General features: G+C 29.8%; 1 protein-coding gene across 2 annotated transcripts in view; it reads right to left on the bottom strand.

Moving 5' to 3' along the window:
* Nucleotides 1-15,702: 15,702 nt before the first annotated feature.
* Nucleotides 15,703-24,511, bottom strand: part of mthl14 (methuselah-like 14) — a 107,037-nt gene continuing 98,228 nt past the window's right edge. For both annotated transcript variants that reach the window (XM_065505269.1, XM_065505270.1), the window contains exon 6: nt 15,703-16,003. In XM_065505269.1, coding sequence (XP_065361341.1) covers nt 15,763-16,003 — 241 coding nt within the window. In that variant the 3' untranslated portion in view covers nt 15,703-15,762. The remainder of the gene's footprint in view (nt 16,004-24,511) is intronic.

The following is a 24,511-nucleotide window of genomic DNA, read 5'->3' as shown; positions in this document are numbered from 1 at the left end:
GAGGTTGTGGCAACACTGCATACAATATACAATGGGTGTTCACAAACTAAAGGTAGGATCACACCAATTTAATACAATTTTTATTGTGCTGAATTGGGGCCCAATAAAGAAATTGTCCCAATAAAATTCTCTGCAGTCACATGATTGCTTCATTTTATATAAATTTGATTGTCGTAAATTGGCGCAAAGCGATTTAGTGGCAATAATTGTCGCATTTCAGTCACACGATTGTTCTAGTTTACGGCAACTCAGAGAAACAGCTGTTGTGCTAGATTTTAAATTTTGTTTTGTTTACATAAATATAAAAACAATCTATTTTTGAAAAAAATATTTGTTAAATAAAAAAAGAAAATTGCGTCGGCCTTAATTATCATATAAAAAAATTAATAAAGAAATGTTAAAAGATGTATGTGGGTCAGAGAGTGGCTCACAAAAACAATATTTCATTTACAAAAATTAATATTGGCGCTAATTGTCTTCTTTGATTGCCGCACTAGAACACAATAAATATTGGTGTATTTTTAACTTTTTTATTGGTGCATGTTGCCTATCAAGCGTTCACATGATTGCCGTACCAGGGTTGCATTTGATTGGGCCAAATAAGCACAATATTGTTGTGGTTTGACATATGAGCCAATAAGTTGTGAAATCACACGATTGACGTATAAAATAGACCAATAATTGGTGCATTGCGGCAATCATGTGATCCTACCTTAATAAACAAAAATTGTATTTAATACAAGATACACGATACAAATTGTTGTGAATTCAGCAATTGAGTATATTCACCAATTCTATTTTGTTTCTTTGTAAATCTTATTCTCTAACAAAATAGAGAGAGTTGTTTATGAGTTCTTATATGAGCAACTCTATCATACGTAAACAGCACAAACACCCAACATTCTACATCAGTGATGTTCAAAAATAAAAATGAAGATATTTGGTGAGAGAGCTACCCAGCAAACATAATGTCAAACACTTAAAATAACAACAAAATGAAGAAAGTTTAAATTTAGAATTTTTGTCAAATAAAACCAATTTATTAAATGAATATAATTTAAATTTTAAGGAAATGAAAGAATATACATTATACGGCCGAAATACTCTCAAATTTTTTATTTATTTTTAACTTTGTTTTTTTTGTGTTCAATTGTAATTGAAACGCGTGTGTTTGCTATGCTTCATCCAAAAACCAACCAACAACAATGCTTATTGAATTTCTGAAAAAATGAGACATTTATTACGCTCTTTAAAAGAGCGTAACAAATGTGTTTACATTTTTTAAACAATTGTTGTATGGGATGAACATCACTGTTCTACATTGTACTTTGTGATTGTACAATCTATAGATTTATATAAATCAGAGGTTCGCAAAAATAAATCCTCTCACCAATACACTTACTCTCACCAACACATTCAATTCTATATTTTATTCAGTGCACCTACAAACACACAAATACAAAAACTGAAAAAATAAAGAAAAAGTCATACACCAGTGCTCATGCGTATTCCTAGTTGTCTCGTTGAGTGGACAACGACTACTAAAATGTAAGAGCATAAAGGCTGGGTTAGCCGACCGTTGATGTAATGTAACCGTAATGTTGACTTAACGTAACACTTTAGTGCGATTATAGAACATTAAAAACGTGTCATATGTTTTTGACATAAACAAACAAATTTAAACAGCTGTTTGAAAGTGTTATCAACACAATTGTTTTAAATACTGTTCAAGCGATTTTACAACTTTTTTCTGCGATTTAAAAAAAAAAATTATTAAACTTTTTTGGTAATAGTACTCATCATCATTGTGAAGTGCTTCGAAGTGACTTCATATATGTTTATATTAACCCATTAGGAGACAATTATAAATATTATTTATTACCTTGTCATACAGACTTTATTTATTAAAGGTCCGATAACTTAAAAATTAATTAATATTGTATTGTACTTTATACTAAGGGCCATTATTACAACTTGCCTTTATGTTCGTAATAGTAATAGTTAACTTTAAGGGTAACTTTTTCTATTGCTTAAAGTTTCACCTTTCACTATTTCGAACATAAAGGCAAGTTGTAATAATGGCCCTAATTTGTTAATTTAATTTGTCTATACAAAATATTAATTTAATATTTTCAAACTTATTACTTTCGACTATTATTATTGGTATACATTTTATAAATGCTTGTATGAACTAATTTGTATAATAAGTAAATATTACCATAACAATAAAAGTTTTTTTTTAGTAAAAATTGTGCTAAATTTCCCAATTATTGATAAATTCACTGACATTTACTGTTGTGGGATATGCTAGTTCCTTTGTCCCCGTTTACAATGCAGAAATTGAAAGGCAGACATTTTTCTCATTCTCTTTTGAACTAACCTAAACCTGTGTAATACACACTGTACCTCTTCAACACCTCGCCTTCAAACTTCGTATGTCTACCTTTCAATTTCTGCATTGTAAACGTAGACTATGCGCATTTCACTGGTTGCTTAGGCCAGATCATCAGGAAACCTTTTCCCAAAAGGCTTTAGAAAAACCAAAGATATTATTCAAATCAAACTATAGAGTGAATGAGAATTACAGACACTCAAGCTTTATTTGTAAAAATATCAAAGCTTAAACAAAAAATCAACAATAAACAGTGAGTTTATCTTTTCTTACATTTTGTTTTTTATTTATGTATTTATATTATTGAAATATTTAAAACATTTTTAGAACATTGAAAATATTGTTAAGCGTTCTGAGCATAAGTATTTTTTATACAAGACTTATAAAATCAACAAGTTGACAACACCGATAGTAAATGTCACGTAGAAACGTAAAGAAATTCTGTTTTTAACAGGTTCAGACTTTACAGTTACGTTACATTTTGTCACTATAACTGCTTTAACTATTTTACACACAATAGAAACGATCAGCTGTTCCGTTCCGTTAAGGTTACATTACATTACAGTCGGCTAATCCACCCTTAAGAATACGTGTGATTTGATTCTGCACAATCAAAGTAAATTAATAAAGTAGCGACAGTACTACAACAAATACAACATTTACAAAAACCACAAGCAATTTTGTTTTTGGTTTAAGGTCTGAGCTGTCAAAGTTGCTTGTTGTTGTTTTTGCTTTTGGGCTTGTTGTATTTTTCGCCACAACAACCACAAGTGAATTGACAGTTCAGACCAAAGTAAAAAAAATAGTCAGCTGTTCTACTGAGTCTACTTTATTAATTTACTTTGTGCACAATTGTGCTATGGGCTGCGCACAGGCCTGCCAGATTTGCCGATTTATCGGCATTTTGCCGATTTTATACCTTAAAAATAGTAAAATGCCGATTTCGCGATTTTTGCTCCAAAAATGCCGATTTTTTATTTAGTTCTAAAAACTTGTTTACTTTATATATTTTGATTATTTTGGCAACTCTAAATACTTTAACAAAACTATTTGCAAAATATGTATGTTATTTTGTTAGAGAGTGAAAAGGAAATAACAATTTAAAATCTTTAAATATGATCAATCCTCAATTTATTATGGAAGGAAGATATAAATACATATATGATGATTTTGAAATTAATGTAAAATATCTGCTTTCCCATTGTTAGAAAAATGTATTCAACAAATAATGATACTGCCACATTCTTCTGCGAATGTTAAACGTATTTTTAGTCAGGTCAATCCTAATAAAAATAAATATCGATGTTCCCTTGTAACCGAACCTTTAGAAGGTATTCTTTATTCTAAAGATTTTTTTAAAATATAACAATACAAATTGTTTTGATATAGATATTAAGAAAGATATTTTAAACTTGAAAAACTCAAGCATGTATTCTTGAAAACTCAAAACCAATTTTCATTTCATCATTATATTTACTTAAATATTTAACTTAAAAACTTGAACTTATCTCATATTAATTAAAGTATATATTTACTATATATATACTATATATATATATATATATTTACTGTATATGTATGTATGTACATGTGTATAAATAAAAATAATGAAAATTCAGACATAAAATTGTATCTTTGTATAACATAACATTAATATGTTGATTGCTGAATTGATTTCTTTTGTTTTGATATATTTTTTTTTTAATAAAAATGTTTGGTTTCATATATAACAAGTGTTTTTTTAATTGCCGATAATTTGCCGATTTTTTAAATCTAAATGCCGATAAATGCCGATTTTTTTCACAAAGGTGCCGATTTTCCTTCAAAATTATGTGGCACCCCTGGCTGCGCATTACTGATATAAATACTAAATACATGACCTACAGTGATAAAGGTTTCTGTATTGAAAAAAAAACAACAACAAACAAATGTATTTATAAATATATACGTCTTTACTCATGCAAAACACTTCATATAACAACATGAAGAAATTTCTTCATATGATTGTCCGGTTTCATGATTTAAATTTTAAATCATGAAACCGGACAATCATATGTATTTACAGCAGTGTTGCCACCAAGAAGATTATAAACTACACATGTCTCATACCTAAATTACACATACGAGAAAAAATTACACATGTAAATAAATGTTCGTGATTTCAATAGGAGAAATTGTCTAAAATTGTCATAAATATAAAAGGTTTGTCATAGTGGACTCTGGGATGTTTGGACCAAATACGATCACTTTATTGTTAATGGACAATTTTCACTTGCGGTGATTTTAATTTATCCAGGAATTGGATATATGAGGGATATTAAAGCAAGGTCTCTGTTTTTAGTGAACTTTTCTAATTTAATGAATTCTTGAGATCGGTCAAATATATCAATTCCAAATACGCTTTCAACAAATATTAATCAATGTTCATTCGGGGATTCTTCCATTGGAAATTGTTACATTTCTATTAAAATTTAACAATATTTAAAAAATAGCACCCCGTTTGCTTTCGAATTTGAATTTATTCCTAATTTAAGTGCTTTGAAATCAGTTTTGTTTTCCGTTTCAAAGATAAATATTTTTTACTATTTGTTTAAAAATTATAGCTCTGATCATTTTCCTTCCCAGTAAATACTTTACCAGTAAAATCTTGTAACGTTTATATTTTTAAAATTTGTAGTTATAAATTTGAAATAAAGCTTCCAAAATAGTAAATCGTAAGTCAATTTTATTGTTTGTTATTTAAAACACACACCAGAAACCAGACAGACACAAATCAATTCTTACGGGTATAAAAATAACTAGTAACAATTTGTAAATAAATTTTTCTCACACAAATTCCTACGTTCTTGTTTTTATACCCTTCACCTTCGTGAATATTCTGGATCCTTATAGATAGCGGAGTCGATTAAGCCATGTCCGTCTGTCTGTTGAAATCAATTTTGTGAAGACCCCAGATATATTCGGGATCCAAATCTTGAATAATTCTGTCAGACATGCTTTCGAGAAGTTTGCTATTTAAAATCCGTCCATAAATAACGGAGATATGAGCAAAAATCTGAGACAACCTCTGAAAATTTCATCAAAAAAAGACATGTGTGTTGGTTTCATTGCTTTGCGTGTTTTGTTTTTGTTTTGACAAAAAAGCAACAATACGTATGTTTGGATGTGTGTTGGTTTCATTGCTTTGCGTATTTTGTTTTTTTTTTTGTTTTGTTTCGTTTGTGACATCTATAATTTTTAAAAGTGTTCTTGATATATTTAGGATGCTGTACTGAAAGTGGGCAATATACATACATATATACTAATTATTATAAAAAATAATAATGCATCCACAACAAAGGTGAAGGGTATATAAGATTCGGCATAGCCGAATATAGCACTCTTACTTGTTTTCTCTTAAGATTGGCTAAAGTTACCCCGAAATAACTGCAATTACCGTTACCGATATAATAGTTTATAGCGTTATCTGTAAATACCTTTACCCTTATTCTATAAACAATTTAAAATTATAATTGAAAATTAAGTTTTTTCCAATAAAAATTTGTAATAACTTATAAAAATGTATAAGTTATTGAATAATATTTGTTGTTTTATATTTTTTCATGTTGGAAATCAAAGTCTTTAATATAAACTAAAATTTAGTTTCTATTACCAATATTACGAAAACAAAACTATCACTAATGGCGAAATGTCCACTTGGAAAACCAAACATAGCAATCACCAAATTACTTATCATATTTTTCTGCAAACCTTAATGTTAATTTTGTTAAAACTTGAGTCATATCCTCATACAATAATTCCATTATACTGAGTAACAAACGAGTACAATATAATAAATATGAATACATTTAGAGATACTGGATTTTTTATTTATCAACTAAAATAGAGGATATATGTAGCTACTTTCCCTCATATAAAGTACATATTTATTTCAGTCGGTTTTAAAATCTGAACAATCCATAATTCATTCATTCAATTAAAATCCAAAATGTAGATAAAAGACATACATTGACAATATATTTTGGATATAATTGGAATTTAAAATTACACATGAATTACACATTCACTCAATTACACATGGGCTACACATCCAAGTTGAAATTACACACAATATGTGTAATTACACATGAAGTGGCAACACTGATTTACAGCAGGGAAAGGCAAAACATGGGCGCCGCGTTTTTCATTAACTCTTCTCTTACGTACGTGTGCACACGCATTGTAGAGAAATAAACAACTTTTAATCAGTCTAGCTTGAGAACTCAAACAAGCAGGTTGTGTATCGTTTTTTATCGCACAATTTAAGAATCAGCGTTGCCAGTGAAAAAAAATATGTCCCAACATTTAAAGATGTATGATGAACAATATGAGATTTTACATTTTTAATTGGGGAAAAGCGACGAAAGTTTACTGGCAACACCAAAGTAAATTAATAAAGTAGACTCAGTAGAACAGCTGACTATTTTTTTTACTTTGGTCTAAACTGTCAATTCACTTGTGGTTGTTGTGGCGAAAAATACAACAAGCTCAAAAGCAAAAACAACAACAGGCAACTTTGACAGCTCAGACCTTAAACCAAAAACAAAATTGCTTGTGGTTTTTGTAAATGTTGTATTTGTTGTAGTACTGTCGCTACTTTATTAATTTACTTTGGGCAACACCGATTCGTGGTGAGAGCGGAGAGAGTGTATAACTAATACAATCGTAAAATGCAATAGTATAGGTCAGTGATGTTCAAAAATAAAAATGAAGATATTTGGTGAGAGAGCTACCCAGCAAACATAATGTCAAACACTTAAAATAACAACAAAATGAAGAAAGTTTAAATTTAGAATTTTTGTCAAATAAAACCAATTTATTAAATGAATATAATTTAAATTTTAAGGAAATGAAAGAATATACATTATACGGCCGAAATACTCTCAAATTTTTTATTTATTTTTAACTTTGTTTTTTTGTGTTCAATTGTAATTGAAACGCGTGTGTTTGCTATGCTTCATCCAAAAACCAACCAACAACAATGCTTATTGAATTTCTGAAAAAATGAGACATTTATTACGCTCTTTAAAAGAGCGTAACAAATGTGTTTACATTTTTTAAACAATTGTTGTATGGGATGAACATCACTGGTATAGGTTGCCTTTCCCTAATTTACAGTGTAAATTTTACACTACGACTGCTCAGTGAAAACTAACCAAATAACAACAAGCACAATTGTATGTTGAAAAAATAACAACAACAAAAATAAACCAAACGCACTCAAATACATACAAATTATGCACGCGTGTGTTTGATTTGTAATTCTCATTTCATTCCACATTGTACCCAACAGTTAAGCAAGTAGTCAATGTATCCCTTAAAGACAGTAATTGTCACAAATATCTTATCACTTGGCTGACACCATTTTATATATTTTGGTCATTTGACACGTGTGTGCACTTTGTAGTGCAGAGAGAAGACAATTGATTACTTTATGCTTCCCAAGTAATCTAGCGTGAAGACAATTGTCACTTAAGTGTCTCTAAGTAATCTAGAGTGTAGTCACTTTAAACGTTTTGTGAGTAATTCGTACAAACTTGTTTTTTACAAATTGTGTTAATATAATTCTCATACAGTTTATTTTTATTTTTGCTTAAATATACTGATATCCCATGTAACATAGCATGAAGTCAATAGTCACTTTAGTGTCTCTTAGTAAACTATGGTGAAGTCACTTCAAACTTTTTTTGTACTGCACTTTATTTTACCCACCAGAAGCGTTGACTACTTTCGATCAGCTTTCCGATAGTCACATTGTAATCAAAAGGGTCAATTGACCCCCTGCTTAGGACATACACGTGTCAAAATAACTAGTCAAGTAGCTGATCAAGTAACCAGTTACAAAGCTAGCAAGGTAACTGACGCTATGTAACCAATGTGTGAATCCAATGCGTTCCCTACTTTGGACCAGCTATTAGACAGTCCCATTGTAATCAAAAAGAGACAATTGACCCTGTGCCTAGGACATGCCCGTGTTAAAATGACTAGTCACGTGGCTATTGAAGTAACTAGCTCCCACCCTAAATGATGGGTAAAATCACTAGTTCGGTACTGTATCCTAGAACTGCTGGGTTGCTTTGCGTATTTTGTTTTTTGGTGTTTGTAACTTCTACAATTTTTAAAAGTGTTCTTGATATACAGTATCGGCCATAACTAAAGCACCCCCTCAGTGAATTTTTTTTCATATTATATTTTCTTTTATAAAAACAAAGTTTTAAATTTCGATTATGTATTATTTTCATTTGTTAATTTGTTTATTATTGATAAACAAATACCTTTAAAGTTAATCTTTCCATAAGTGGTAACATAAAATCAAAAAATATTTTAAGGTAGAAAATTAAACGGACAAAACTAAAGCACCCCTTGATGGATATAATATAACACTAATTTTAATTACTATTTTGTTGCAAATCCTTTGCATTGGATGACACAAGCACATCACTTAGGCATAGAAAATATTAAGTTTTTTATCTTGTCTTGCAATATTCCTTCACAGGCTATTTTAACGGCTTGGAATAAATCGTGAAAATTTCCGATACTTATTTCGGCAATTTTCACGTTTTATTTTCATATTAACAATATCCCTCAAGTTCTCAATAGGATTGATATTGGGAGATTGAGGAGTCCAATGAATAACTTGAATTTTATTGCTCTGTAGCCAAGTCATAAAAATTTTGGAGGTGTGCTTAGGATCTTTATCTTGTTGGAAGCTCCCTTTAAGTGGCATCTCTTCACTGGCATAAGGCAACATTTCATCTTTCATTATATCACGGTACATGAAATTATCCCATTAATTTTATGAATTGGCCCAATTCCTTGACCAGAAAAGACACCCCAGACCATTACATTACGTCCTCCATGTTTAGTTGTTCCTTTGCAATACTTAGGATTCAGTCTTTCTCCTTTTGGTCTGCGTACATGTCTTATTCCATCGGAACTTTTTAAGTTGTATTTGGATTAATCAGTGAATAGTACTGTCTTCGATTTTTTGACACTCCAGTCGATGTGCGCTTTGGCAAACTCCAGTCTAGCTTCTTGTTCTTAGCTGATATAATGGGTTTTTTTGCTGGTCGTCAACTGAATAGTCCGACGTCTACTGCTCTTCCACGGATTGTTCTTTCGCTAACGCATAATCTTAAACTTGTTCATACTTGACTAGATTATGCTATAGGATATTTTTGAATTGCTCTTTTGATCAAGGAATCATAATATCGTGTTTTTTTTCGCGGACGTCCTCCAGAATGCACCGTTGATATGCGACCAGTCTGCAAAAACTTTGAAATGAGCCTGAAAAAAACTGATCTGTTAATTGAAAATTATTTACTCAATTCATGTCGTGATAAACCCGTCTTCCAGTCTTCAATAACTTTAATTTTAAATTCACTGGAGTACTTTTTCCATGCCATTGTATTTATTACAATAAACTGTATAAAACTTAAATTATACACACTACGCCTTCCTTTATTTTTATCTTCTGCAATTTTTAAATCCATTCGTTGTCAGTCCCGTCAATTCACAATGCAAATATACAGTAACGTAGTCAAATTTTTAAACATCTTATAAGGGGGTGCTTTTGTTTTGTCCGTTGCGTTTTGTATTTTTATATGATATATCATTTTAAATTAATTGTTCATAAAATTATCTTTTACTAAATGAATGTTATATATATACTAATTATTATAAAAATTAATAATGCATCCACAACAAAGGTGAAGGGTATATAAGATTCGGCAAAGCCGAATATGGCATTCTTAGCTGTCGTCTTTAAATTAATTCAATAGCTGCCACACGACTACAACTGATTCCAGCAGAATTTGTGTTCGTGTAGTCGTTTTTTAACCCGATTTTTTTTATCAACAAAAAGAATTTAAAAATCAAAATTTTTTTTTTTTAAATTTAAAAAAAAATTTTAAATTTAAAAACATTTTTAAAAAAAAAAAATAAAAAAACAACGTTGGAATAAAAATTTTGTTTACCTAAAAATATTTAAAATTTATATTTTGAAGTATAATTTGGTGAAGGTTATATAAGATTCGGCACAGCCGAATATGGCTCTCTTACTTGTTTATACTCTGTTTCTTCACTTGAGGTTAATAAGGAAAAATGTTGAGCCAAACACGTAATGTTAACCAATTATTAAGTATATATATTGTTAAATTTCATACTTTATAATAGGAATAAATAACAAACTTTGTTGAAAATGGTAAGAATCTGAATTTATTTCAATTACAAATTACTGAATTGAGCCTAGTACTCTTTTCATATTTGCGAAAAATCATTGTTTTTTCATGCGAAACATTTTATATGCTGTTTGACAGCTAGCTGTTGCTTTTAATTTCGTGCGAAAGAAGTGCTGCGGATGTTATTTCGTGTGGAAAAATAAGGTTGCCAGATGCATTTCACATGTTTTCCACAATAAAAACAGAGTACAACTTTTGCGAAATTATTTCGCATATATTTCATTCCAAATATTTTATATGTAGTTTGACAATTGTTGTTATATCATCATATTTAGGTGGAGGGTATTTAAGATTCGGCACGGCCGAATATAGTACTCTTACTTGTTTTTTATTAAAAGTGGAAAGCGGCGAGTTATTCAAAATACTTTTGTTAAATAGATTTTTCATGGAAATTTCATGAAAACTGTATGGGAAAATAAATTTTCTTCACTATTTTTTGTCGTGGATATTTCTTGTATGGCCGAAGAACAGTCTGAATTGATGTGCATCATCAAAATTGGTCCAGGCGTTCTTGAGTTATAAGCGTAGTAACTAACATCACATTCTTTTATATACAGTGGTCGACATAAGTCTACGTACGACCACAATTTTTGCCATTTTATGAGAGAAAACCCGGTAAATAAAAAATAATAATGCAGTTTTGTTTGAAATCTATTTTTATTGCTATGCACCAAAAAAAAATGGTGTTGCAATGTAAAATTGCAAAATTATTCATAAAAACAATTAAAAAAACATTGACAAAAGTCTACATACGACCACAGCATGTCCTCGTTTTTTTTTAATACTAACAGATAAGCATGCAATTTATTAAGTCTACAGTTCAAACAATATTCAGTAACTTTGAAAACACTGGTACAGTTAAAAAAAGCTGCGAAGTGGTCGCCCAAAGAAACTGCATCGTGGAGATGTAATCTTCATTTTGAATGAAGTCACCAAAAACCCAAAAGTAAATACCACAAAATTGGCCGAAGAACTCGCAACAAGATCAGAAGATATTGTTCATCCACGAACAATTCAAAGAACCTTAAATAATAATGGTAATTAAAGCAGAACTCCTCGTAAATTACCGAACGGATCGCAAACTTCGTTTCGAAAGCACTTTAAAAAAGACAGGAATTCTGTAGCTCGTTTCTGTATTTCTCGAATCGGAAAACTTCTCACATGAAGTGTGAAACAAAAAATTCCATCGTTTCTCGATGTGCGAGAAAAAAGTGTTTCTGTATTTGAATGCGAAAACAGACAACACAGATTCTGTTCTTACTGGAATATTTCCAGTAATTAAGTGTCAAATACAAGACGTAACAAAAAATATAAAATTTTATAAATCACAACGGCATTGCGTTTAGTCAACGCCGAAATATTACGATGTCACTTCTATTGTCAAATCTCTACGTAGCCGTGGTTGCCATTGTATAAGTTGATACTAAAATTTAAAATAAAAACATACAAAAATATGTACTTATGTATATCGTGTTGGCAATGCTGTAAGCCAAACAGCTGTATGGCGTTTATTTAGTTTTGAATCCATAAAATATTTGTTCAAAGAAGACAAAAATATAACAAAATAAATATTAAAAACATAAAAGTGAAGTTTTCTGCTGGGGTACAGAACGATACTTGTGGAAGCTCAGTACCGGAATTCTGTAACTTTTTAACGACAAAATTTTGTCGTTAAGTTAACAATACTTATCGTTAAGAGATACTCCGAATTGAATTACAAGGATTATTTTCGTTAAAAATAGTCGGTAAATAACGACATTTGTCAGGTTAACAACAAATAAAATGTTCTAGTTAAGCCATAACGATAATTGCTAAGAAGTTAGTTTTGTAACATAAATATTTGAAATAAGCCGTTCTTTGAAAGTACGATTGGTCAACCTTTTTGTGTTCGTTAGATACAGACTGATTTCAGTTTTAAATATACAAATTAACTTGCCTTAATTATCATTTGCTCTTAAAAAATAGTATTCGAATTTTAAGAGCAACTTTTATATGGGGCATAATATCCTTATTTAACACATTTCTGGAGTGTATAATGTTTATCCCTATATTCAAATTTCCTAGTGAGCAATTTATTTAGCGATGTGATACGAGTATAAACTTATATAAAAGCTAAAAAATCGTTTTTAAGACCGTTTTCTTAGAAGGAAATTCATCCGAATTTTTCGACGGTCCTTATAACATCAAATATCTAAATTCTGAATCAATGATCACTTGTGGTGGCATAGACATATGGATTACACTGGGTTACTCTGATTTTTAGAAAAAGCTCTTGTTCTTATGTTTTCAGTAGGTTTCGCGAATATATGTATTTGGGGGAGCTGGTGTTTGATTTTTAAATATAAATGCGATTATTTATTCACACGACTACAATTTTATCTACCAACACGAAAATACAGTGAACATTTTAATAAATAAAAATGATTTTTTTAATTTTAAAAATATTGAAATTTATATTTTTAACTATATTCGTCGTTAATATGTATTACCGAGAGAAATCGTTAACTTCAAATACTGAATATTAAATTCGTTAGAGCAACCGATATTTTTCGTTACTTAACGACATCGGTAGGAATATATAAAAACTTACAGAATTGCGGTACTGGGCAGACATTTGATGCTAGTCCAAACCTAAAGTAGTTACATAAGTATGTTTATTTCAGAAACAATTATATTTAAAAATGTTTAAATATTTGTTATTTTTTTTAAGAATATTTGACCACTTTTTAAACTAACGCCAAGAAAATTGAAGCGTTAAATTTGACAATCAAAGTGACAAAAAAAGTAAGCGTTGCGTTGTATAAAATGTACAATTTCAAACAACTGCAATCACAATAGCGTAAAGGTAGGATCACACGATTGCCGCAATGCACCAATTATTGGTCTATTTTATACGTCAATCGTGTGATTTCACAACTTATTGGCTCATATGTCAAACCACAACAATATTGTGCTTATTTGGCCCAATCAAATGCAACCCTGGTACGGCAATCATGTGAATGCTTGATAGGCAACATGCACCAATAAAAAAGTTAAAAATACACCAATATTTATTGTGTTCTAGTGCGGCAATCAAAGAAGACAATTAGCGCCAATATTAATTTTTGTAAATGAAATATTGTTTTTGTCAGCCACTCTCTGACCCACATACATCTTTTAACATTTCTTTATTAATTTTTTTATATGATAATTAAGGCCGACGCAATTTTCTTTTTTTATTTAACAAATATTTTTTTCAAAAATAGATTGTTTTTACATTTATGTAAACAAAACAAAATTTAAAATCTAGCACAACAGCTGTTTCTCTGAGTTGCCGTAAACTAGAACAATCGTGTGACTGAAATGCGACAATTATTGCCACTAAATCGCTTTGCACCAATTTACGACAATCAAATTTATATAAAATGAAGCAATAATGTGACTGCAGAGAATTTGATTGGGACAATTTCTTTATTGGGCCCCAATTCAGCACAATAAAAATTGTATTAAATTGGTTCATTGCGGCAATCGTGTGATCCTACCTTAAGAATCAGATGTTACAAAGCGAGCAGTCACTTGCTTGAACGGAGTGATTTGCAAACTGTAATTTAATACAACGCAAAGAAAATGGAGGCGTTGTGTTTTATAAAATTAGGGCCATAATAAAACGAAAACAGTGATAGGCTAAAAAATTTAAAATGCCAAAATATAACAATTGTATTTTATTGATTGTCATCATTTGAATATAAAACAAAAAGTATAGTGTGGCGCTTATAACTACTGAGTTTAAAAAAATAAATTTGAAACACATTTTTGTGTACTTACATGTCTATATATAATTATTTTATTCAAACTCTGTGCTACTTACATTTTCGGCGGATTTGAGTACCATATTTATACATGCGAAGTTAAAAATATCTATATTTTTTAAAATTTAGTTTTTCTCATACCAATTTCAAATGTGACTTGCTTTGACAGTTCTTGTGATAAACTTTTCGCAAAATATTGTTACAGAAACACTTTTTTTCACATCCTTCCAATAATTGCTGGAAAATTATTTAAATGACAGATTATTCTCGAACACTCAAGATACGGAAACACATAGAAAAAACATATTTTGTTTCATTTTACACTGTTTTTGTTGCAATTCAATCGTTTCATGCGGAAAGTTTTTCGATTCGAGAAATACAGAAACGGGCTACTGGAAGCGAGTTTTGTTCACTGATGAGTTGAAGTGATGGGAGAGATAAAGTATGGCGCAAAACAAATACAGCAATGTATTCGAAACACTTACTTGCTACAGTTAAGCATGGTGGTGGCAGTGTGATGGTTTGGGGTACTTTCGCTGCTTCTGGAGTGGGAAAGTTAGTGTTTATTGAGGGTAATGTGGATCGTTATCAGTACAAATCCATTTTGGAACAAAATTTGAGAGCATCGGTTGATATTTTAACTCTTGGTTAAAGTTGGATTTTTCAGCAAGATAACGATCCGAAACATACGTCTCAAATTGCCAAAGATTGGCTACTCTACCATGCCCCACGACAATTGTACACACCACCTCAAAGCCCGGACTTAAATGTTATTGAGAACGTGTGGGAAATTCTACAACGGAAGATCCGAAAACATCTTATTACTTCTGCACCAATGTTAAAGGAGAAGCTTCCAGAAGAATGGCAAAATATAACGTCCGCCGAACTGGAAAATTTAGTTGCTTCGATATATTGGATTTAATGAAAATTTGTATTCGCTGAAAAATTCTTATTTAGTGTACAGATCGTATGTAGACTCTTTTGTCAACATATTTTTTTAATTTTTTGTGAATAATAGTTTTAATTAATTATAAATTTAGCGATATTTTTTTTTGTTATATTACTAAAAATGCATTTGAAATAAAACTGCATCATTACTTTTACTTATTATGGTTTAGAAGTCCGCGAGTTATGAAAATAATGGTCGTACGTAGACTTTTGTCGGTCACTGTATATAGATTAAACAAATCGTGCTATAACACAAATGCACGATTGTCGTTTGCAAATATTGAAATCATAGATATTATGTTAGGTGGTGAAGGAATGTAATGTTTTATTACGAATATAAGAAATACATATAAATCTAAATTGAATTTAATTCTATTTTTTCAATAGTGTGTGACCCTCTATCATTCCACCATCTGAAAATAATTGTTCGCCTTCTTCGTATAACTAAGAAAATAAGCAACACGAATACTCCTTGAAGTCCATTTATCATATCCATTAATATTAGGTAAATCTGAGGTCCTGGTGAGTAGAACGTAACTATTTCCAACAACCATGTGGATATAAGTATTATTCCTAACAAACTTATACATTTTGCGCTGAAATTAGAAAAATAAAACCTTAAATATTAATATTTAGTACATTGGAAATGCCCAGGGTTTAAAATTTAGTTACACGTTTTTTACAATTGACAATACCGACTACGCAATAAATATGAATCGTTCTCATTTTTATGTGCAGAAATACTGAACATATAAAAACTATTAACGAATTCCATGCCATATGGACAAGCATCATGATAGAAATATTCGTTGCAGTTTTTCTAAAAATATATTGAAACTAGAAGACAAATTAAAATTTTTAATTTTTAAAATATTTTGTTGACTAAAAATATGAATTACATATACACTGTCTCAAACAATTGTCCGTACCCCATGCAGCTGAAAATATATTTGATTATAATTCGAAAAATACTTACCCGATTCGAATAAAGTAAATGTTTTTTAAAAGTCCAACAAGTGATTATAAAAATTGCCAATTAATAGTAAAATATAAAAAGGGTCACATTTATTTTTAACAAAAAAATTAAAACTAGTTCAAAATATTAACTCAAAAAATTGTACATTTTCAGCTGCATGGGGTACGGACAATTGTTTGAGACAGTGTACATATTAGGGTATTCAATCGATTAACCGTTAATCGGTTTATTTTTCGATTAATTTTGGACGGTTAACTGTTCGAATAATTTGAAATTGCCGATTTTCAAATAACAAATAAATCGATTAATTTGTGTCGATTAAACGAAATTCCTTTTTTTTGCACTTTAATCAATTTTTTTGTATTTATTTTTCCGTTTCAATTCAAATACAAATTTCAAATTAAAATTAGATATTTTTTGAACATCCAATAAACATGATAAGTGAGTATGTATAACAACTGACATATTTAATTTACATGTATTTGAAACTTTGTTTGTATTTACATGTATAGACGAAACTTTTTTTTGAAATGAGTATTTTATCATAACTAAACGAAACTATTTAATTAATCAAAATCTAAAACTTTTGATTTCTCCAACATATACAATCAGCGCGAGGGTTTTTTTCTAAGAAAAGTTTTATTAAATCTAAAGAAAAAAATCGTTTAAATTATATTCATTTTATAAAATATTATTTCAGAAGATCTCACTAAAACCCTAAAAAACTCATACATCGCTCATTTGCTACAACAACGTCATAATTAAATAAAAGTCGTTTCGAGAAAAACGTCTTTGAATATTTTATGACATTTCACTATTTCTTAAATAAATTTTCAACAAATCATGCGATTTCAGAAATATAAATAGTAGATGTTAATATCTTTCTAATCCCAATTTTTTACTTATCACATATACGAGAAAACATGAATTTAAAAAACACTCTCACACAAAAAATAATTCACATTTTTGAAAACTGATGAAACTATATGAAAGGTTATAGAACAGCGCATATTTTGTATTAATTACTCAGTTCATAAAGTACGGATTTTGAGTTATGACGTTGTTGCAGCAAATAGGCGATATGTTTACAAAAATGATCTCAAATACCTTATTTGCTGTTTTTTATGTTTTTGTACACAAAATTCGTTGTTGTATTTTCAATTTAAAATGAAAATAGAAATTATTCAGTTAATCGAATAATTTTAAATTAACCAAATAAACCGATTAAACCGGAAACCCGATTAATTGAATACCCTAGTACATATCATATTTTTTGTGATCAAAATAGTTGGTATTGCTTGTGTAATAATATGGATAATAATATTTTACTACAAAAACATCAAACCTTAGGTGTGTTCGCGTACTTTTCAGTAAAAAATATCCAGTAACTTTAATTTAGAGAGTAAAAATAATTACTCTCAATCTGAAAAGTAACAAAAAAAAGTACGCGAAAAACAATTTGTTGAGTTGTATTTTATTATAAATCAATTTAAAACGTTTGTTTTGTATTATTTTTCTTATTTTCTTTGTAAAACTTGTAAATTATATTAATTTTCAACTTTTTAGTTTTCTTTGCATTTGCAACCATATGTTTTAAACGTTTTTTTATGTTGATATTTTTTACTGGACAAAAAATGTCCAGTAAAAAATATCATGTTCTCTATCTTCGAACTGTCACTTTTAACACTCCCTTGCTCTCTCGTTACAAGTTTTTAAAAGTAAACGAATGGAATCCCGTAACAACCATTGATAATTTGTACAAATTATTACAAATTATCAAGTACGCGAACACAACTATTAACAAGTCGAAAAAGAAAAACAAGTCGAAAATACAAACAACACAAATATGGAAGATGTAAAATTTAAACATACGAAGTTAAAAAAATGTAAAATACGAAATTGAAAATATTTAAAACAAAAATTTTCATTTACGCCGCATATTCTAAAAATATGGAAATTGATAGGAAAACTACCGAGAATAGATTTTCTATTTATAAGATGAAACAGCTGACCCCCCAACATTTCCCAAGTCGTCCAAACCCTCTCCTATTTATTTGAGAGAGAAAAATTCGAATGCTCTAATTAAGAATCTCGTTGGTCGGAGAAAATTCTTTTTACGTTGTACTTTTTAAACGAGGTAACATTAGTGAGACTAAGTTACAGGTAAATCATGAAAATGAATTCCGTAAGGTTGTTATCGAATTTGAAAACAATAAATAAAGCTTTTACACATATCAATTGAAGAGTAGCAAAGGTCTCCAAATTGTTATTAAGGGTATTGACTCTTGTGTAGATCCTGAAGATATAAAGGCTGCTTAGGAACGTAACAGGATTAAAATAAAAAAATGTAGTCAACATTAGAAATGGTGAGAAAATTCCCCAACCAATGTTTAGAGTTGAAATAGAACCAGGTGGCATCGTAAAATTACACCGTCCAACACTCAAAATTAGACACGAACCAGATGATATAAGTCTGAAAATAGAGATTTAATGAAGCAAAACTGCGTTCAGTTTTTTATTTCGTGATCCTGTTTCCTTGTAAAAGGACTTCAAAATTTTAAAGTAGCACATTTTTAAAAAAAATATTTTAAAATACTTCTGCTTACCCTATTATGCCAAGTTTGGTGTCAAATGACCAAGAAGAGTTGTAAAATATTTTTTATTATTTTTATTTTATTCTGACAGGATCAAAATATATCAACAATGTCCTTCAAAATTTGTATCCTTTAATATCCTTTAAGATTTCCAATTTTAAATTTTCAAAAAAAATAGTGCGTTAAAGACCCAATTATGGGTTATCATGTGCTACAATTTTATCATTCTAGCTTTACTGCTAAGGTGTTAAATAATACTTTAAATTTGCATTATTTTATTTTTTATAATTTATTTTCAAATTTCATCGAAAAAGATAATAGTTAGTACTTAGATTATTTGGTACATAATATGTTTTTTCGTAGGTTCTGAAATAATTGTCACGTTAAAAAATCAACTAAAATTTTTTAAATCAATTAAAGTTTTTCTACAACGTAGTAATTTTTGCAAACGTGAATAAATACCCAGCAAAAACTTTACTTACAAATAAGCCGAAAAATAAGGGAATTTGACGATTCGACTTCTTATTTTTCTACTGTAAGAAGTCATTATTTTGGTGGCATGTCACAGTGTCCATTGACATAATGTCCATGGACATTATGACACCCCATAAAGTGACATTATGTCCATGGACATTATGTCATTTCGGTAGTGTCATAATGTCCATGGACACTATGTCACTTTGCTTATGGATATTATGACACTTTTGAAAGTGTCATAATGTCCAAATTTTGTTCAGAAAAACTAATTTTTATAAAATTTTTGATCCTAGTAACAGTTTATATTTTCATATATTAGAAAACTTCATGTAGCGAAGCCGCCTGCCGCGTTACATGGAGGAGAAAGCCCCTAAAAGCGGCCGCAGGCCTCCAATAAGAAATACCTTTTTCTGCGATATCGAATAGTTGCTCGCCATGCTACTGAGTGCAAAAAACTTGTCTTTGTAAATAAAGTTTTTCTGCGTGGCGGCCTACGGCCGCTCTTAGGGACTTTCTTCTCCATAGAACGCGGCAGGCGGCTTCGCTAAATAAAGCCTTTCTTGTAAATAAATTATTAAAAAGTATTTTTTTGAAGTGAAAGTTCTTAAATTTTTTATTAAACTCTCTTTTTTTGTCAAATTTATTCCTAAATTCATATTTATATTTTACATTACCCATAACACTTTAACACTTTTACTTTTTTAAACTTTAAATTTGTGACGTCTGAACTCCACAAAATTCAGATAACTAAAAATCGCAGCTATCGTCTTATTATTACTTTAAATTTACAACGGTAAATTCGACAGAAGTTAAATTAAAACATAAATACTTAAATTATTTTTTAAATATCATGGACATTATGTCACTCCAAAAGTGTCATTATGTCCATGGACTTTACGACACTTTACACATGGACATTATGACACTACCAAAATGACATAATGTCCATTGACATAATGTCATCTTTTAGAGTGACATAATGTCCATGGACATTATGTCAATGGACACTGTGACATGCCACCATTATTTTTGTTCGCGATGTCCCAAAAGTAATCCTTTATATTTTGTAGCTTTTTAAGCGAAGTTTTTGCTGGGTATGAAATGCCCAAATCGTAATAAGTTTTGTGTTGAGTGTGGATTATTCGTACCATTTAATAAATCGCGAAATATAACAAAAACCTTTGTAAGATGCTACGAAGAATACTTTTTAATAAACTTTGCACCTAGATTGTGGTATATGCCTGAAATTGTATGTAACTATTGCTACGCTGGTGTACTACGATCAAAGCACATAGATAAAAACACGCAATGCAATGAAATACGTCTATCCAGTAGTATGGTTACGCCGCAGTGAACATTCTCCAGAATCTTGTTATTTTTGTCAGTCGTATCCGCGTATCATGAAGGTTAAGTATAATATTTGGCATCACGGCTGCAATGTTTTATGATTGACGACGACTGACATACATCAGCTCTTTGACACAATTGGAAACAATCAGTGATGTTAACCGTACGGTAATTACCGTATTGTACGGTAATTTAGACCTCTGTACGGTAGGCAGGTAATTTCTACATTTGTACGGTAATTTTAAAAGGTATACATTTTTAAAAATTATATCCCAAACGTTATATTTTTATAATGTGTCTACATATAATGTACATATTTCTCATTAAAATAATCATAAAACTTTGAGGATGATGATAACCAACTACCACTAGACAAAATATATCTAGGCGGTAAAGTAATCGCAAGTCTTTCAAGTATGGATATTTCAACATACAAATTAGTATTAAAAACTGATCGTCATAAATCCCCAATTGTTCGAAACCAACATTTCTATAATTCCTTTAGTTTTGCATTTCCCAGAAGCTGTTGAAATGGATGAATTTAAATAAATAGATACGGAATTTATATTATAAGGCAAATAAATATAAGACTATCTTTGATATTCACGAAAATTACTTTTTGATAGTAAAATGTTCAGTAAAACAGTACTCATCTATGGTGTGAATTTCTTACAACCATATTGTCTTTTGCTGTTTTATTTGCATTTTTGTTATTTCTCTATATTATACAATTAATTTTTTCCGAATGCAAAAGCCTCTATCTCTTCAAATAATTTTTTGGAATAATTTCTTCTTGCAATTCATGTTTTCTTACTAATTTTTGAATGCTGAACATGAATTTTACATTTTTCAATCATTTACAAAAATTAATTACCATGAAAATATTTGAACATTTTGTTTTTGGAAAATATAATTTCCATGGCATAAAAATAAATGGTTAAAGTTAGAGTTTGCTTAAAAAAGTGTCTACTTTTAAAGTTTTTTTGAGCCGTTTCTTAAATAAATTACGTTAAAAACTGACGATGGCATAAATGAAATCAAAATAATTTAATTCTATTAAAATGCAAAATCCTCTATCTTTTCATTTTAATATACACATTGAATATTTTGAGAAGAAATAAAGGGATTTTCATACCGAATTTTAATAACTCAAGTAATACGCGAAAAAAAGTTTTTTGGCTTTCCTGAAAAGTTGTTTTTTAAGATAGAGAGTTTTGGATATAGGCCCTCGATATATTGAATTATAAAAATAAACCTGTTTCAATAAGAAAATATTATTATTTTTGTACTAAACTTTGGATACGGTAATTTTACCTAAAAAACGGTAATCTTTTTAAGGCTGTACGGTAATCGAAATTAAAAAGTTAACATCACCGGAAACAATTACTATTACATAATGGTAACGTGTACCCGTCAATTTCCATTATTTTTGGGACAGATATTAAAGAAACTTATAAAAATATGAATATCATTCTTAAATTAATAAATTACGATGCACATCGTTGGCTTATTTGTTGTGACCTTAAAGTGGTGCCTATTTTCATGGGAATAAAAAATGGATTTTGTAAACATCAGTGCTTTTTATGCCTTTGGGAAGGTCGACGACGTGATTTGCATTATACCGACCATAAATGACCATATCGCCAAAGTCATCAGCTTGGGATCAATAGCCTAGATCAAATGCCACTTGTTGCATCATTTAAAATAATTCTCCCTCCTCTGCACATAAAATTGGTTTTAATACACAATTTTGTTCGGACACTTGATCGCAATGGTGCAGCATTGGAATATTTGAAAACTGTTTTTTCAAAGTTAAGTGCTGCGAAAATCGAGGCTGGTACGTTTAATGGTGTAATTTTTATTAAAGTTTTATTTATATTTATTTTTAGGTGTATTTAATGGACCACAATTAAAAAAATTAATGAAATCAAAAGAGTTTCCCAATTTATTAACGACGGTGGAAAAGGCAGCGTGGCAAAGTTTGGAAGATGTAATAAACAATTTTTTGGGCAATAATAAATCTGCAAATTATGAAGCTATTGTTAAGAAACTAGTGGATAGTTATGGAATAATGGGTGTCAATATGTCACTTAAAATACAGTTTTTGGACAGAAACCTGGATTTTTTCACCATTAATTTAGGAGGCTTTAGTGATGAACACGGGGAGAGATTCCACCAAGACCTCGCCACAATTGAGAATCCGTGGAAAAATACCGCCCAAATGCTGGACAAATATTGTTGGTCAATTTGTCGTAACACTATTGGGGTCTATAAACGAAAAACCAAAAATATACACTTTTCTTAATAATCCTTTTTTGTATACAAATAAACAATTTAATTTGAGTTTTATATATAAATACATATGTATGTATATAAAGGAAAAAAAATTGTCATTTAGGAATATCTAGTCAATGTTTTTAAGTGACAATTATTCCAGAATCTAACTGTTAACTATTTTATTTTTCGATGAAATTTTAAAATAAAATTTAAAAAATAAAATAATGCAAATTTAAAGTGTTATTTAACACTTAGTAGTGAAGCTAGAAGGACGAAATTTCGGTGTGTGGTATTCCATAATTGGGTCTTTGACGCACTATTTTCTTAAAAAAATAATATTGAAAACCTAAGTAGATATTAAACGATACAAATTTGAAAGGACTTTTTTGACATATTTTTATCCCGACAATATAAAATATAAATAATACAAAATATTTTCCAACCCTTCTTGTTCATTTGACATTGTTTGATCAGTAGAAGTATTTTAAAATATTTTTTTAAAAAAGTGTACTTCTTTAAAACTTTGAAGTCCTTAAAAAAGGACACAGGATCACGAAATGAAAAACTGAAAACACCGTTTTTCTCCATTAAATTTATAGTTTCAGACGTATATCATCCGGTTCGTGTCTAACGAATTTTTTCTCTATTTGTCGTACGGTGTTACGATAGAAGAGCTACCCGTCCAGTATTTAAATTGTCAAGAATGTGGGCATACTAGGTCATATTGTAAACTACCCCTCGTTTGAGTGGTACGTGGAGAATTGCACTGTTCTACCCAATGCAATAAATCCAAAAACGACTCTATACGACTCTCAGTATATTCCATAGTTAAAAGAACATTAACACATAAACCTAGTACTTATCCTGTAAAATCAACGAAACTAGTAGATATCCATTACCCCCAAATCTCCCAAACCATAAATAATAAAGGTTCATACGTTAATGTTCTAAAAACAAATCAAACTTTTGCTCAAAACCCACCACTAGCAACCAAAAATAACCCTAATATCAACGTGGAATTTGCAGACCAACATACCACTTCTAATTTCAGTCGACTGGAAGCTACAATGGAGACCCTATTGAAATCGGTTAACAATTTCACAATTTCAGTTATTTTTAATGCCAACCGCCACGGTGGTTACTAAACAACCACTTCACTCCATAAAAAACCTTGGAATGGGGTGGTTTTTCATGTTTTGATTAATTTTTTCTTACTTTTTATAATAAACTAACCTTGATTAAAGTAAAAATGCAATTGTTTTGATTTTAAACTTATACACAAAAAAGCGTGGCTGAAAGAGTTAAGAAAACAAAAAAAATTATACAGTGCAATAATGCCATAATGGCTTTATTGCACTTCTTTCATGGGAAATAAGGTCATATGGCCTTATTTCACTACGCCTACTATAACTTGTTTTTGTCTTTAGTTATTC

This window comes from Calliphora vicina, chromosome 3, assembly GCF_958450345.1.
Source record: "Calliphora vicina chromosome 3, idCalVici1.1, whole genome shotgun sequence".
Classification (NCBI taxonomy): domain Eukaryota; kingdom Metazoa; phylum Arthropoda; class Insecta; order Diptera; family Calliphoridae; genus Calliphora; species Calliphora vicina.
The sequence above is the reverse complement of the archived record's forward strand: the minus strand, read 5'-3'. Positions and strand labels throughout refer to the sequence as shown.